This window comes from Suillus paluster (assembly GCF_016628075.1).
Source record: "Suillus paluster strain FC165 chromosome Unknown EDB91scaffold_7, whole genome shotgun sequence".
Classification (NCBI taxonomy): domain Eukaryota; kingdom Fungi; phylum Basidiomycota; class Agaricomycetes; order Boletales; family Suillaceae; genus Suillus; species Suillus paluster.
In genome coordinates this window covers 143,502-158,900 of record NW_024537567.1, presented here as the reverse complement: position 1 = coordinate 158,900, position 15,399 = coordinate 143,502, and the positions used below count along the sequence as shown (strand labels likewise).

Below are 15,399 nucleotides of genomic sequence, written 5' to 3'. Positions count from 1 at the left end.
GGTCTTGACGCAGCATCAGGGTGAGGCTCCACATTATGATAGTACTGACGGTGCATATAGCTTGACAAGGTGGGTGACGACGAAACTTGGCAGGCTGACAGCACTTCACGCAGCCTCATCTGAAAGCGAACATTAGACCCCATTATAGAGAACACGATAGGGATATTACAACTCGATAGTAGACCCCCGGGCTGTACGAACACGGAAGTCCACAACAGAACATGATCTTCCAAGGTTAGTATATGTAGTCCAAAGGTATAATCTGTCGGCACGACCGCGTCATTTTAACCTGGCCCCTACGAATGCGGCCACTGTTTTTATGCAAGGTGATATTTTGTTCCACGTCAGCGGCCAAATTGCCAATAGACCTTCTTTCACAAGGTAGATCTTAGGTGGCAATCTGGTGGCATTGCAGATATCATCTATTCGAAAGGGAATTTCAGGTGGATAGGTTCTTCACATAAAAGCAAGATATCTTCCTACTGTCCCCTTCAGATTTGTTTGATCCCATATCACACCCTCACAAACACGATGCATTGCTCCTTTATCCTCGCCGTTGTTGCTGCTTTGACAGTATCAATATCTGCAGCATCAATACCCGCCAGTGACCCTAACAGTGAAGGATGTCCTTTCTTTTGCATCAAGAATAGCAACTGCTATGGCTGCCCTACCGACTTATACGATCGTAAATGCGTGAGTATGAGTAGTTTGCGTCCTGGATTCAACCACATGACTCACCGACGTGGCAGGTCGACTTTTTATGCGACTAGTGGCAGTAAGTTGTGTTTCTGCTTTCACATCGGTGCAGTGTGTATGATTGATGGCACGACGCGTGCGCGTGAAGCCTCGATCAGATGCTCGACCATTGGGGGTGGGACAAGGACTTTGGTGGCGGCGGAGGCGAAGTTTGTTGGGATCAGGCAGTGGGATGATATCTACTTTCTTTGGAGAGGTGACTGGAGGTTAAGAAGTCAGAGCTCTCGCAAGGTTGCAGATCGTACAGAGCCCGTTCTTTATGGTCTTGCTTAGCGAAATGTAACTTTATTTGGGATGTTCACCTCTGGGATCGCTCCAGCCTTGCCATGGAGTGCTTTCAAGCGGCGTATGACTGGCTCACCAACTAGTGAAAATGACCAGTGTCCTGTCCTCCCGCATCGACTTCCTTCGTATCCCTATTACAAGTTGCGAAAGTACATATCTCACTGATTTCCTTTTTCCTCGCACTCACGTGAAAATGTAATGACTTTCGTAAACTGCTGTCAGGTGACCAGCTGAATTCACCAAAATTCGCGACATCATCATGTGGACGAAACAGGTTACAATTACCTCTCGTAGGATATTATTATTGCCATCTTGCAATTCTACGTAGTCTACTTTTACTCATAGAAAGAGGTTATACACGCCAATCATCGGGAATTGATGCGTCCGCCGCCCGCAGAAGTTCCGTCGGAATGGATTTTAGACACGTCGTACAACGGAGGAAGGTTCTTTAGGTTCTGAGTGCGTTGTTGTTGGAACTCTTGATAAACCTGATCCTGATTTGATCTTGAGAGGAATTGGATCGAAGCATCCTTGTTGTCGTCGCTGCTGGATGTGATATTGCCAAAGTTGAAGCTACACTTATTCAGTACCAGGGTGGATATTTCGATAGGACAAACTTACACAGAGTAGACGTTGCGCATGAATATGTCACCAAGCAAAAAGTCCATGTCTGAGTCCGTACTTGACAGTTGCGGGCGAAACGCAGAGACACAAACAGTGTATTGGTTGCCGCCGTCAGTAAAAGTCGCCGGCCTCGTCAATTCGAGAGGGTTAATTGGGAAATGATCGTTGCTGAGGGGCCAGTCTGTTAGTATCCAAGATAAGAGAGCCGGATTTACGAACCCGAATGAGAAAGACACATTCGCCTGGCCTAAACATGGCGTGATCCAGAAATTTTGCCCGTTTGTTTTTATATGGACCGATCCACTGATGGCACCGTATATCGCATCCACGGCATCGGAAGGAATGTATGCCAAACTGGTTCCGCTGTCGATGAGGGAAATAGCAGTCCCCTTCTTCGTTCCCTTGACTGCTGACTTAAGAGTTACACTGTGGCCATTGACCTGCATGCCCGACAGTGCGATAGTCCAGCGCGACGACGTCGCAGGCGCAAGGGGGTATTTAGTTGTTCCAGCAACGTTCTTGAATCGTGGGTCGTATTCTCCAATCGTAATAATGCCTCCGGATGTATCCTCTTGATCAGTCGTTCGCTCGAGTGCCAAAGCCACGAAATTCGGTGTCGAAGAGTTTTGTTCAAAAATGCTTGCCATGATAGGGCGGGCAGCCTTATTGTTGACCTTTTTCTCGATCCCGGACAGAGATATAAAGCCAAGGCCGAGAATTCCTTGGGCCGCTTGCTGGTACGTTGTATCAACATTTAGGAATGCTAGAAAGGATTATGGAGAAGTTAAGGGAATATAAGACATAAAAATCACCTTGATTTTGCACTTCATAAGTCCCGAGTCGAACAGTAGTGTAAGCGATGTTTCCTGAGGCGGAACCAATCCCATAAGTAAGGTTGAGTTTATCGGATGTATTTTTGTCAATCTTGATTTGTTGACCAGTAACCCACTTGCGTCGACGTATTTAGTCTCTAACATGGGCTGAAAACAGAACATGACTTACCAAATCGCTGGACCCGGTATCGATCACTAGGTTAAAATCTAGGTCGAAAATGTCAGTGAATGTGGCCCCGGATAATATGCACCACTTGCCTTGTCCTCCTACGTTGACCTTGCCAAGGTACTAAAAGGGGGTTAAACACACGTTTGTGGCCGAGTTCAACCGCGATGCGCATACTCACCTCCAAGTCTGATTCACTAGTAACTGAAATGAGAGTCCCAAAAGTCATGTTCGTGGACGAAGCGTCATTTGTCGGTTTATGATAAGCATTAAAAGAAAATCCAATCGAGTGGTCTCTGTTGATGGCGAGGGCATTGCTTTCCAGAAGCTTACCGGAGACTACGAGGGCGAGGGCGAAAGTGGAGAGGCGGGTGGAGGGCATACTTACTATGTGGAATGTTGATGGATCGAATGAATGAATGTCGAAAGGTGGATGTAGATGTTTATGGGATGATAAATAGCCAGGAGATCAGATGAATTGACTTCGGAGGTCTATGACGTACAATTGATACATCCGAGACATTAGTTCGGAAGATTATAAATGTACATAGGCCATGAGCTGGGACTCTGCCAGTGGTATGTACTTTCAGAGGTTTCTTTCTTGGCGAACGCGAGAAAGCATCCAACTATTCAATCCACGAGAGCCTGAGGGGTATAACTCGTCCAACAGAAGTGCTGCCAGTCGAGAAGGTGTTCAATGGGAATTACGATTCGGACTGAACTTGTAACTCGGTCAGACTGCCGCACGCGCATAACCGTTACACCAGAAGGTAGGATACTGAAAGCTTAGCTTTCAGTATCAGCGACAGTATATATACTGAGTATGGGAACTCAGGTAAGCCAGCGTGCTTACAGAACTCTAACATATAGTGTATGCAGTGCAGACACGTTAGCTCTTTCTCTCCGTCCATTTCGCCAACATGGCATTGTATAGAAAGAATTGTTATTATGATTCGTAGAACTAATCCCATCTATACTGACCGAAGGTCTTCACGTGTAGACTATAAACTGATGATGTCGGCTACTGTCTCCTCAAACTGCTCCGATTGAGGTAGAAACAAAACAGTCAACTTCATTGGCTTGTCAGGCGGAAATACACATACATTGTTACACCAACATACGGTGAAAATCGACACCACTTCCTCGTCTAGGAGGACAGAAAAAGTCGCGCACGGATCAATCATGACTTCCCCAACTACCTCTACGTAAGGGAGGTAGGTTGTCACTGGCACATACTGTTCGTGGTGTAGTGTGCGTCGGGGGTATGTCGTACGTTCCCGGACTACCTTGCCGATGCCACGCGCCACAGCGGAGGGATTGAAATCCATCATATGCACCAACGAGTGGGTGTCAGGATACTTGGAATGATCAACCCATATAACACGAGACCCTCCCACTCCAAATATATCCGTGCCTCGAAAGCAGCAGCTATTCTGTGGACCCCACGACAACCACGGAACAGTCAAACTATCTTCTGATGTCGTATCGAACCATGATGGAGGAATATTCATAAAAAAGACGCCAGCAGTTATGACAAAAATCGAACCAATCGAACCACCGCTGGAATAATCAGACATGCACATGACTCGGTCTGCGGGGTTTGTCGTCCAAATCCAACGTTCATCTGGTGCCACGAGATGTGCGCAACTTGAGGCACTGTGGAAAACCGAAGGATATCGAAAGGCGAAGTGGGGTGTATAGAAGGGCAGCGCAAATCTTGCCTGAAGCTGCGGTGCTTTTGACAGGTCCTCGACGTCGTAAAGCTCTATATGGCCGCGCGTTGTGAGAGCTAGAAGCTTCTCCTTGGTAAGGAAGAAGATTTCGAGAAAGCGACAACCTTCGCCGACCACATGTATGTCCTTTTGAAAAGTTAAATGAGAACTTTTGAACGGTAGAGAGACGAAGACGCCTACATCAGCTTGACCACCTTCATGCCAATTCCACACATGCAGCGACCAGTAGTTGGTCATCCTGGAGGGCTCCGTGATCCGGACCCACCCCACTATAGAGAGCAAGGCGGTCTCCGAGGACATTGACCAACACATGATCTTCCACACCTGCCAGTGACAAGAGTCGTTTTCCAGAGCCTCTAGTCACGGTGACTAGCTGGGATCCACGGGCCAAAGGATGGTCCTTACCCGTGGATAATGTGCGGAAATTTACTCGGTATTTGAAGTTGCATCGCTGGGGGCGTGTCTCCCACTCAGGCTGACATATGTCGACGGTCACCAAAAGGTCGTGCGTCCCATCTATGTAGTGTCTGTTGACAGATTCTTCAGTTCAGGAACTGGTTCATCTCTGATCCATGTGCTACCGACAGGGCCGTTCGCCGTCTCAGATGTGCAGGTCTCGGTATCAACGACTTTGGATACGACTTTCATGCAAGTGTTCCATGGCTCTTCATCGCACGTATAGTACCAAGCAAGGCCGAGTTGTCGATGGGTGATGGAATGGGAATTGATTATCTGCCCACAACGAAGTCTTTTCGTCGCATTGAACTTGAAGGAACTCCACGCGTTCGCCTTCTCTCTGAGTATGCGCAAGCACTCTGCTGTGGAAACAGTGTTTGACCGTGGATGAACCTGCACTAATCGTTGGGCACCCATTTCAATGGCATATTGCAGCTTAACAGAGTTTTTGACTGTCATGTACAGCGTTCGGCAGGTCTTTAACGTGGCAGATCAGGGTGTTCGTTGATGAAGTTATAAACAGAGGTGGCTTGACTCACCAATGCACAGCGTATAATTTCATCGTATGAAAGAAAACCAAGGATATGGCAGCGCAATTCCTCTGCGATATCAGAGAGGGAGAGCATTGGTCCGCGACGCAACTTGAAGGAAGGTTCTTGGTTCATGAATCATTGTCGAGGAAACACAAGCGAGGAAGCCTTTCTGAGCCTTTCTGTTACATGTAAGGCCTGGCGCGTGTCATATACCTTATTAATATTAATATTAATATTGCTGTTTGCAAAAGAATTGGCTCCAGCAGCAAAAGTGTGCACGCCACTACAAAGATACAGCAATCACTTTCAATTTTTCCTCAACAACGACAAGAGATATCAACAAGCTGTAAGAGACAAAGCTGCTCAGGGAACCAAGGCGCAGGTGCCCACGCTCGTTGCCAGTCTAGACTCCTTTGTACCCCCTTTATGCCTTTGTGCGGGTCACTGCGACGCCTTTCACCCTCTTGTTTCTTAGTTATCTTGCTGTACAGTATTCAAGTAGATGGTTAACTTACTCGTTCTTTAGTAAGTTCTGACTTCAACGGTATAGAGTACAGCGTTGCACGTCAGAAGATGTGTGTGTCACTTCCTCTCCCGCCATGAGGTTGACGAGTGAGCTTTTGCCTATCCGTCTTCCCAAAGTGTACAATGTATTATACTTGGTCCTATTGATCAATATTAGACAATTACAGTACGAAGAGCGTCTGAAGACTACGTACCTTGCAGCCATCTTAGGAGTCGGATTGGGTACTCTTTGATTCCCAGATGCAGTTCCTCGAGTCGAATGGTATCGAACACCTGGGAAGTCTCTTCCTCGAAATCGACGGTCTCTGTACAGTGTATACTGCAGGGTAACATATCAAGAGATGTGTTTGCAACCTTTAGAAGCGATGCCACTAAGGATTGGCCCGGATGCCCTGAACGACGCAGTTCAGGTAGCTTACTAGTGCAGTCATGCAACGGTCTACGCAATCATAAGATGCGAGTCTACACAATAATATCGGGGACCGGGCACTAGACAATTCACACGCAGTCTGCCCATTTGTGTCCACGCCGATGCGAGCGACACGTCAAGTATAAAACGCACTGGAATGCAGAGGGGCGTCCCGGTTAAATATTCCACTTCATTGATCGAATTCCCTATCTTGGAAGTAAAATCGTTTACAGCAAGGCTATCCACAAATAAAAGAACATCTTTCCTATGGGAGTGATTAGCGTTTCTTTATGTCTATTCAACCAAGGCAAAATCATCGAAGGGGGACACGACATCCTAATTTGCCGACTGCCATCCGCGTCGCAGTGCAACCCGGTGTCTAAGTGGTAGAAGAGTGGATCACACACCATTGAAGCCTAGACACGGGCTAACAGTTCACGGTGCTCCCTCCCGCCACCTCTAGTATTTTCCAATCTACCTCAATCTGCTCCAGTCGGAATATTTCCCGTATTTTCTCAGCGATGCTCTCAAAATTGTGAGTTGCAAGCGCAAGAATGGTCGGGCCGGCACCAGATAGGCATATTCCAAGCAGACCAGGATGTGAAGTTGGCGTGATTAATGAAGTAACCGCTGGCAAGCCGGGTATCTGAAATGGTGATCAAGACAAGAACTCCCCACGGGATAAAAGACTACTTACGAGAGTCTTTCGATACGGCTGATGCACGCGATCCTTCATAGCCTCGAAAATTAATTCTGGGTCTGGTGGCGTCTGACCGAGAGCTGTGGTGAGGACAGCTAGCCGCTGCATATTAAAAACCTGTAAGGATGTGAGTGTTTTTATTCGAGACGTTATACTTTACGTGTACGAGAACACGTACCAGATCTTTCTTCGAGTAGCTATCTGGGAGCACAGCTCGTGCCTTTGCAGTACTGAGTTCAAATCGGGGTATAATGGCAAGAGCTTTGATGCTGCTGTTCCACTTGAATTGCACGTAATGTCCGATACCTAACGGTGGAACAGGCGGAGAAAGACCCCAGTCTTCTCCAGCATCAGGCGGGTATTCTGGGAGGACTTCAGCGAGGGGTACTTGTGCTGCTTCAGTTGCTTGTGGGTCTAGTTCTCTAAGGTATGATCCCACAAATCCACCAACAAGCGCGGCTGTCACATTGTCGGGGTGGCGCTCGACCATGAGCGCGTAGTCTAATATTCGCTCTCGGGAGAGATTGAGTTTCCCGAGATTGTCTCCGAGGAGAACGCCTGCAATGACCGCTGCGCCGGACGAGCCGAGTCCGCGTCCAAAGGGTATTTGGTTGTCACAGTGAATACTAACCAGGTCTGGAGGAAACGATCTGTGGCCATTGCAGCGTAGCACGTAGAGCGCTACACGAGTCATGAGGTTGCGGTATGGGTCTAGCGGGACTTCGTCGGCTCCTTCACCCGAATATGTGATCACCGGTGAGGCAGAGGGCTCCCCAATGGTGACAGTTAGGGTGAGATAGAGTGAAAGCGACAAGCCGACGACATCGAAGCCGGGACCAATATTGGCCGATGTAGCTGGAACTCGTATCATAAACGAGTTGGTCATGTTAGGTAGTGATCCGAGTGGTGATATAGGGAAATAAACTAGCTGATGGGTGAGAAAATTTCTGGATTGATTGTCAAAAGATTTGCAGACCTTATACGTGGAAGCAGAGGGTAAGATGCTAATCCTCGACAAAAGCAGAGGAACCGAGTTTTTCAAGTCAATGCGACCGATCAAAGGATCACCGAGTTTGTTTGGATCTAAAGCTTTTGCCAAACAACCGCCGCGGAGTTACCTATAAAGGGAGGATCGTAAAAACCTGTAATTGCAGCAAAGGGTCTTGTCTCGACATAACACTCGCAGGCTGATATACATCTTGGCCACTAACAACAGCTATCAACTATTTGTCATTTTTCGTGTTGTGGAAGCCTGCGTCCGAGCTTGCAAGACCGCCCAAATTTGCACGTGCACATAAGCTCTTGTTTTACTCATCGTGATGTAGGCGACATTTCATTAGACTCAGAAATTAAATACAACGCGAATGCGTATTCGAGGCAAAACAGATGAGATCAAGCACTTTTTTTTCATCTGATTTTTATACCTGCGGCCACTGCCACAGAAATCACGGTAGTGAAAGTCATTTCATCTAGAATGATAGGACTATTGGATATAAGCTAAGTGCTAATAAAACATCAAAGTATAGTATACAAGGTACTCTAGTACTACACTGAATTTGGTGAGAGCAATCTTGCTCAGCGACTATGAATCGTGCGATGTAAACGTAATCAGTACGGTTATGAACAAAGAATGCGAATGCAAGGAAAGCAGCAATCTACAGACTCAAGCCAGTTGAGCATTGCTATGGGATCGTTAGTACGAGCCATCATAACACGGTATTGGCCCCTTGTGGTTGGGACAGCAGTCGAGAGGCAGCTAGCCACCTGATCGAGGTCGTTGTCGTGGTTGTGCCGTTCTGGCCAGGGGCAACAACAGTGAACTAATGAAGTTGTTAGAGAAGGTGAAGTTATATATAAACGCCACTCACGTAGATCTGATCATCCAATGCTCCGTGCTGCGCCACAGCGACGAGAACTGGTTGATGGTTCATCGCGGAAATGATGGTGGACATCTTGTAAGTCCCCTCAGGCAAACCGCCAGTGACGTTGGCATAAAGTTGACCTTTTGCATCTGCCTTGCTGTTCATACCAAGGAAATATGCGAACTTGTTGGGGTCCGTTGGGGTGGTCTGCGTAAGGGACTCAAGAGCCTCGATAACGATATGGGAGTGACCTTGAATTTGCCCAGACGTAGGATCAATTTGTTGGGGAGCGGCAAAGTAATTTGTGTCCGGATTAACAAAGAACCCAGTCTGCAGTCCCTTGATCGCCAACGTCACCTGGAAGGTAGTGTTCGCTGGGAGAACAGCTAGGTTGTTGGGACTAACGAATTTGGCGCTGGGCATATTCGAGGTGGAAGGGATGGCACCCATGGGAGCAGGGTTACAGGAACCGTTTTTGATTTGCTGGCCGTTTGTAATAGGGAGGTTGGACAACGTAGCACAATAGTTGATGAAATTGTCGTTGGAAGTCAAAGAAGGATATTCACCAGCCTCAGAGGTGTTCGTGTTCTGACCGTTCTGAGCAAAATTCGGAGCGACGAGGCTTGAAAGCAGCGTTAGGGAGGTCTGAGCACTCGAGTTGGAACTCGATCCAGAGCCTGCCATTGCAGTGGTCACATTAGAGGAGACGCTTGTTGCGGTTGTCCCGTTGGCAGTTGCGCCAGTGGCGGCAATGCGAGAGTTCAGGTCTGCTTGAGTGGTACAAGTGATGCTGGTTCCAGCAGAGTTGACAAGGGGAAGTGCAGCACAGCTGATAAGATGAAGTATCCCACTAAGCTTGGAAATTTGTACTCATACAAAAAAAAACTTACATGAGACCTGATGCACACGAGGTGAGGACGTACTGCCCGTTGACACACTGAGCAAACTCGCTGTTGACACAGGCGTTGCCGGAGGTGCAGGGCGAGGATGGAGTCAGAGACTGGAACTGGTTGCTGAGAGAAGAAGTTAGATTGTTAAAAGACTTTGTAGAGCCAATGCGACGCACTTCAAGTTGATCGCGTCAATACCATTCTGCACGACGAAACTTCCCCCGCGGCGCTTGAGGCTCGGAAGAGCGGTGGTGAAGGGAAGACAGTACGAGAACCGCGAAAACGGAAACCTTCATGGTGTACAGGTGTACTAGTAAGTCGTCGAATTAAGAGTGACAGAGTGTTTCGCGAATCTGTCGAAGACCAGCTTGTGATGAATGGCAGTCAATGCCGGGTCGTAAGTTGGAAGCAAAGAGGGTGACGCAAAAGAAAGCAAGAGACGAACGTCTACTTCGTCACTGACGAGATTATGATGAACACGGTGAGCATGCCTTGGCATGGTCTTTATACCTGGTGAATGAAAATATTGGGAACAATGGAACAAGGTATAATGGGATCTTCTTCCACTCCTCCACAATAGAGAAGCGCCCGGTCATATGGCTCAGCGCGGGAGTTGCGTTGTGTACTGCTGGCAGGTCATCAGTTGTTGTTCGACGAACTTGGCTGTTGTACTCACAAGAACAGTTTCTTATTGTTCATTACTGACTACTAAATTTGGACTGTACATCTCTACCGATTGGCCGCACGGCCCGCAAGCTGGCACTTTGCATCCCCGAGGCGTGCGAGTTTTTTCTAAGTATCGCCAGCTAGCAAACTGAGGAATCTTCAGGGTAATGTATTTGCATTAGTAATACGACGTGATCCACCAGAGGATGGTGGGAGCTAATACAGATTGTATAATAGCATGCGCAGTCATTCTGTAGTTCGTAACATTAGCTCAATGACGTTCATCGTGGACCAATCTCGTTGCATTCCTGACGGACATTGCAGAACGACGAGATCAGTTACTCCTCAAGGAAGAAGTAGTTGCCCACGACTGCAGACACAACGAAGTCAACAACTTATGTATGACTGAAAGGGCCAAAAAACATACCCTTCTGCTCTCTGTCCTTCACGCTGTTGAGCTTGTTCACTCTTGGCCTGAAGTTTGTAGGATCACGTCTAAACGTGACCTCAAGCGATGCCAAGAAGTGGTTCATTCCAGTGAGGAGGGACTGCGGTCTGAAAAGCGAGTTAATAACCTTAACAGTAGTAGCCTGTATTTCTTACGGTGTAGCAGTTGCTCGAATGGCGGGCTCACCCCCAAAGACGATGACACGGTCAGCCAGATAGGTTGCCATGATGAAGTCGTGTTCGATGACGAAAGCGGTCTTCTTGGCATGCAGAATGAAGCTGAGGAACTCGTCGATCAACTTCAAAATCTAGGCAACTAGATGGGTTATTTACCGTTTGATGACCTTGCTCGCAATGATACGTTGCTCAGAATCGAGGAAACTTAAATTTTGCGTCAGCGTATTCATTCTTGGAAATAAAGTTTAGCTTACCTGCTTGGTTCATCAAGCAAATAAACGGACACATTGGGTTTGCCTGAAGTGAGGTGTAAGTCAACACCAAGTAAAATCGAAGAAAGCACCAACCGAGTGCAAGGACAATAGCCACGCGTTGCAGCTCGCCTCCGGAGAGCGTCTTCACCTCCTGATCCATAATATTATCCAAAGTCATTGGTTTGAGTACATCCGTCTGGAATTGCGGGTGCATAAAGGCCGCTTTGATCTGCTTCAGTAGAAGCATGCGGACAGTTCCTGGGAACTTTGGCGATATCGTCTGCGGCTTCAAGGACACTGCCAACTCCATTTTATCCGCCTCGTCGTCCGGCGTTGTTACGCCAGCAAGTAGACGGACAAAGGTTGTCTTGCCTGTCCCGTTTTCGCCAAGCATGACAATGATTTCGGAATCTGTAAAGCTACCAGACTCAACAGTGAGCTTGAAGTTGCCCATCGTCTTCGTCATAGAGGGGTAAGAGTAATGACGGGTCTTGTCAATTATGAGCTCGTCAGCAGTCTCCATCATCTTGAAGGACAGCGACTCCTCGCGGAAACGCAAATTCTCGGTGGGAATGAAACCGTCAAGGAAGATATTGATACCTTGTGGAGGAGTGAGCCATTTCGCAACGAGTCATTGAGTACACGCTTACCCTCACGGACGGAATAAGGCATCGTGACAACACCGTACATCGATGGCTTTCCGTACAGACAACAGATGAAGTCTGAGAGATAATCCAACACTGACAGATCGTGCTCGACAGCGATGACATAGCAGTCTGGGGTGAGTAGGGACCGGATGACCTCGGCAGCCTTCAACCGCTGTTTTATATCGAGATAACTCGAGGGCTCATCAAACATATATCTACGTAAAACCAATGTTTGAGCTTGATTTATCACGTAATTGAGACATACGCACACATCGGCCTTCTGAATACATGACATGGCAATCGCGAATCTCTGCAATTCTCCACCAGAGAGTTGCGAAACTTCACGATCAAGGACATTGTTCAGCTCCAGCTCATCGCACATTTTTTGCTTGTTGTCAAGTTCTAATTTTGAGTCCAGCATTTGTGAGACGGTCAGATTGCCTTTAATTGCCCGTGGGATGTGGTCCACATATTGTGGCTTGATAAGTGCCTTCAAATTGTCTTCAAGGACCTTGGTGAAATAGTTTTGCAGCTCGGATCCGCGAAAGTAACGTAGGATCTCTTGCCAGTCGGGAGGATCCTGATAGGTAAATGTCAATATCGTCCTTGGACGGTCTTATGCTACTCACATCATATCGACCAAGATTCGGCTTCTGTTTACCAGCTAGAATCTTGAGTGCTGTACTCTTACCGATACCGTTAGTGCCAACGAGTCCAAGGACCTGACCGGGTCTTGGGGTAGGTAGTCGATGAAGTTTGAAGGCGTTGGCGGTATAACGATGCGTGACTTGTGATTCCAAGTTCGTCGGCAAGTTAATGATAGCGATAGCTTCGAATGGGCATCTAGAGAGTTCTAAATGAAATGAACGATCTTCGCAAAACGATCCACTCACTTCTTTACGCAGATACCACAACCGATGCATAAAAACTCAGAGATGAACGATATCTTATCAGTTGATTTGACTTCTATGCAAAGTTTGCCTAGAGGTCCGTTAGCACGAGCACTCCGCCGATGCTTCGGGTGGAGGCGCACCCATTTTGACCACAGGACATGACTGCTCACGAGCTGATGAGTGACTGATCTGACGAGAGGGGATGGTGCGTCACCTTCTTGCATTCCTGGGCACATCGCTTTGGCTTGCAGCGATTTGCGTCTACGATGGCAATACGGGTGATTTTATCGGCCATCCTTGCGGGTTACCGATGGCGGATGGCTCTTGGATCTGATTCTTTGCTTGCAAGGATGACGAATCGGCAGTCAAAACATAGTAACTCGATTGAATATTTATTTATGTAAATTATGTAAATTATTTAGTTAAGAAAAAGACGAGGTCCTTGGACTTCGACTTCGACTTGTGAAATGCTCGCGATATCTCGTGATGAGCTGCGGTTTTGTGTAGTAGAACGGTGTTAATATCGTGTTATAACCATAATACAATAGCAAAGTCATTATACATGCGCGGTCCTGGGCTCGTAGATCTGCAGTTGACCAGTAACTAGTAACTGCTAACAGGATTATCTTATCTTATCACCCGGTGCCGACTGTCCTGGCAGTTGCTGACTGCCATGGCGCTGCCGCAGGAGATCGTGACAGTCGATGCTGTACGTGTTTACAACCCTCGTTCAACAGAAAAGTTTCACGATGACAACATTGAACAATCTCTCGTAGATCCTTTTCGATCTGGATGGGTAGTTGCATCTGCTTGTATCAGCCTTCTTGATCTGCCATAGCTGATCGCCATACGCCAGGACCCTCATAGATTCCACTCCTGGCGTCATTTCAGCCTGGAAAACATTTGCGGAGGAATACAAACTTGGATCGCATCTACCTATCGTGCAGAAAACCCATGGACGGAGACTTGCTGATACCCTGAAGGACGAGACAATATGCAATATCCAGGATAAAGAACTTTTGGATGTAAGCAACCCGGGTCATTCCATACTTGTGAAGGCCGCACTAATTCTGCAGAGCGAAATTTTACGCTTCGAGGACCTAGTGATCCAGGGTAACCCAGTGGCTCTCGAAGGAGCCATCGAGTTCTTGACTCAGGTAAATCTGTCGCACCTGTACATATTGCATGATCGGCTGACTGCATCACTCGAAGCTCGATTCGCACGATGACATGCGCACCAAGTGGACAATTGTCACATCAGGTAGAGTTCCACTTTTTGTTTGTTAACGGTGCACTGGAGCTCCTTGTACCGATAGCCTCGAGATATTATGCAACTCAATGCATACCAAAGTGCAAAATTCCGGTGCCTACATCAGGGTTTGTGACGGCGGACGATGTCAGCGAAGGCAAGCCAAAGCCCACACCGTATCTCGAAGGAGCAAAGAAACTTGGAATTGATGCGACCAAGTGTGGGTCACGTTGATGCTCGTTTCTTTCTGGTACCTAATTTTCCCCAGGTCTTGTCATTGAGGATGCACCGTCCGGGGTGCAAGCAGGAAATAGTGCTGGCGCAAAAACGCTTGCGGTTTGTACCTCCCATAAACGCGAGGATTTTGAGAACTGTTCAGAGGAAATAAAGCGCCCCACGTACATCGTTGATGATCTCACTAGGTGAGTCTCGATGCGCTCAGCAGCAATCATCACTCACGAAAGGAACCATTGGCAGAGTACGCGTGAATTGGGAGAACGACAAAATTCAGCTCACGATCGATACCCGTAGAGGACCTGATGGATCAGCAATTTTGTAGACAGACCCGACCACTTCCATCTGATAGCTATACAGCAGGAAATTCACCGCACATTCGTATGTACTCTGCAGTTCCAACTTCCAAGTAGGCTATGTATACCACTCAGATATGGTGAACAATATTCGGATGTACTGTCATGGGATGCTCACGGTCTCATCGAGTGGTCCGACGAACTGACAGTAAGACTGAAATCTTTTCACGTCAGCAGGTGGCTAGTCACCGAATGCAACAAAGATTGCAATCAGTACTAGTGGGTACTGGTGCGAGCGCTCCATCGAAATCTGGGATGTGATGCCTGTTCTTGAGTTCTTGACAAATAGAGCGAGTCTGATCGACATCAAGCGCTTGCACCGAAGCACTTGGATTCTTGTGCATGTGTTTTCCCATGCATTTCCATAAGCATTGAATTACAGAGACATACAGAGCAAACCAACTCATTAATTGGAATAACCATGTAGAACATGTGAGTAAGTTACAGATGCCACTCGTGGTCGTTTGGCGGATTCAGGGATGTTACTTTGCTCCATTGAAACCGCAACTCGCCTAAACATGCTAAGCGGGGGTCTACCTGACGGGTCGGAGAGTCCGTGAAGAGTTAACGGCATTAATGGTGCTGCCTGCCGTGGCCGACTGTACGCGCCGATAATGACATTGGTTGGAATATGACCATAAGGTACGTCTTCAGGTCTTCGGCTGATGATGACACGCGCTCTCCGATGACATTCTCCACATCGC

General features: G+C 47.6%; 9 protein-coding genes across 9 annotated transcripts; 3 read left to right on the top strand and 6 right to left on the bottom strand.

The window, feature by feature from the left end:
• Positions 1–378: 378 nt before the first annotated feature.
• Positions 379–1,192, top strand: EDB91DRAFT_757272 (uncharacterized protein). Its single transcript, XM_041328301.1, has one exon. It carries the CDS (start codon positions 532–534, stop codon positions 1,027–1,029), a length of 498 nt encoding a protein of 165 aa, XP_041181243.1. The 5' UTR covers positions 379–531; the 3' UTR covers positions 1,030–1,192.
• Positions 1,193–1,406: 214 nt separating this feature from the next.
• On the bottom strand, positions 1,407–3,046 carry EDB91DRAFT_1344281 (aspartic peptidase domain-containing protein; the record flags this gene model as incomplete). The annotated part of the gene is made up of 6 exons (XM_041325805.1): positions 1,407–1,614; positions 1,663–1,833; positions 1,885–2,428; positions 2,478–2,613; positions 2,668–2,787; positions 2,846–3,046. The coding sequence occupies 6 exons, from the start codon at positions 3,044–3,046 to the stop codon at positions 1,407–1,409; spliced, it is 1,380 nt and encodes a 459-aa protein (XP_041181242.1).
• A 520-nt stretch (positions 3,047–3,566) lies between these two features.
• On the bottom strand, positions 3,567–4,811 carry EDB91DRAFT_757242 (uncharacterized protein). The gene is made up of 2 exons (XM_041328300.1): positions 4,578–4,811; positions 3,567–4,523 (listed from the first exon to the last, which is right to left on the bottom strand). The coding sequence occupies exons 1-2, from the start codon at positions 4,707–4,709 to the stop codon at positions 3,666–3,668; spliced, it is 990 nt and encodes a 329-aa protein (XP_041181241.1). The 5' UTR covers positions 4,710–4,811; the 3' UTR covers positions 3,567–3,665.
• On the bottom strand, positions 4,812–5,598 carry EDB91DRAFT_757241 (uncharacterized protein). The gene is made up of 2 exons (XM_041328299.1): positions 5,393–5,598; positions 4,812–5,330 (listed from the first exon to the last, which is right to left on the bottom strand). The coding sequence occupies exons 1-2, from the start codon at positions 5,516–5,518 to the stop codon at positions 4,914–4,916; spliced, it is 543 nt and encodes a 180-aa protein (XP_041181240.1). The 5' UTR covers positions 5,519–5,598; the 3' UTR covers positions 4,812–4,913.
• Positions 5,599–6,747: 1,149 nt separating this feature from the next.
• EDB91DRAFT_1244273 (ribosomal protein S5 domain 2-type protein) lies at positions 6,748–7,906 on the bottom strand (the record flags this gene model as incomplete). Its single annotated transcript, XM_041322397.1, has 3 exons — positions 6,748–6,966; positions 7,018–7,137; positions 7,199–7,906. 3 exons carry the CDS (start codon positions 7,904–7,906, stop codon positions 6,748–6,750), a joined length of 1,047 nt encoding a protein of 348 aa, XP_041181239.1.
• A 435-nt stretch (positions 7,907–8,341) lies between these two features.
• Positions 8,342–10,368, bottom strand: EDB91DRAFT_1327135 (uncharacterized protein; the record flags this gene model as incomplete). The annotated part of the gene is made up of 5 exons (XM_041325242.1): positions 8,342–8,840; positions 8,889–9,711; positions 9,773–9,895; positions 9,949–10,062; positions 10,283–10,368. The coding sequence occupies 5 exons, from the start codon at positions 10,366–10,368 to the stop codon at positions 8,727–8,729; spliced, it is 1,260 nt and encodes a 419-aa protein (XP_041181238.1). The 3' UTR covers positions 8,342–8,726.
• Positions 10,369–10,776: 408 nt separating this feature from the next.
• Positions 10,777–12,700, bottom strand: EDB91DRAFT_1028175 (P-loop containing nucleoside triphosphate hydrolase protein; the record flags this gene model as incomplete). The annotated part of the gene is made up of 9 exons (XM_041312668.1): positions 10,777–10,808; positions 10,866–10,993; positions 11,042–11,164; positions 11,219–11,266; positions 11,317–11,359; positions 11,410–11,916; positions 11,967–12,178; positions 12,233–12,543; positions 12,593–12,700. Coding segments are annotated over 9 exons (1,512 nt in total), but the record flags the coding sequence as incomplete, so codon positions are not given.
• A 153-nt stretch (positions 12,701–12,853) lies between these two features.
• On the top strand, positions 12,854–13,018 carry EDB91DRAFT_1046519 (uncharacterized protein; the record flags this gene model as incomplete). Its single annotated transcript, XM_041313272.1, has 1 exon — positions 12,854–13,018. A coding segment is annotated over one exon (165 nt), but the record flags the coding sequence as incomplete, so codon positions are not given.
• A 344-nt stretch (positions 13,019–13,362) lies between these two features.
• On the top strand, positions 13,363–15,077 carry EDB91DRAFT_1108903 (HAD-like domain-containing protein). Its single transcript, XM_041317591.1, has 8 exons — positions 13,363–13,565; positions 13,633–13,652; positions 13,713–13,881; positions 13,933–14,013; positions 14,069–14,117; positions 14,173–14,325; positions 14,374–14,527; positions 14,583–15,077. The coding sequence occupies exons 1-8, from the start codon at positions 13,530–13,532 to the stop codon at positions 14,662–14,664; spliced, it is 744 nt and encodes a 247-aa protein (XP_041181235.1). The 5' UTR covers positions 13,363–13,529; the 3' UTR covers positions 14,665–15,077.
• The last annotated feature ends 322 nt before the right edge of the window (positions 15,078–15,399 follow it).

Bases quoted from the DNA above. Each gene is read 5' to 3' on its own strand.
- EDB91DRAFT_757242 (XM_041328300.1), bottom strand. From the start codon at position 4,709: ATGTGTTGGTCAATGTCCTCGGAGACCGCCTTGCTCTCTATAGTGGGG. The intron at 4,524-4,577 runs GTAGGCGTCTTC...ACTTTTCAAAAG, and splicing joins ATGAAGGTGGTCAAGCTGAT to GACATACATGTGGTCGGCGA.
- EDB91DRAFT_757272 (XM_041328301.1), top strand. From the start codon at position 532: ATGCATTGCTCCTTTATCCTCGCCGTTGTTGCTGCTTTGACAGTATCA.
- EDB91DRAFT_757241 (XM_041328299.1), bottom strand. From the start codon at position 5,518: ATGAACCAAGAACCTTCCTTCAAGTTGCGTCGCGGACCAATGCTCTCC. The intron at 5,331-5,392 runs GTGAGTCAAGCC...GCCACGTTAAAG, and splicing joins AAATTATACGCTGTGCATTG to ACCTGCCGAACGCTGTACAT.
- EDB91DRAFT_1108903 (XM_041317591.1), top strand. From the start codon at position 13,530: ATGGCGCTGCCGCAGGAGATCGTGACAGTCGATGCT. The intron at 13,566-13,632 runs GTACGTGTTTAC...AATCTCTCGTAG, and splicing joins AGATCGTGACAGTCGATGCT to ATCCTTTTCGATCTGGATGG. The intron at 14,326-14,373 runs GTGGGTCACGTT...AATTTTCCCCAG, and splicing joins TGGAATTGATGCGACCAAGT to GTCTTGTCATTGAGGATGCA.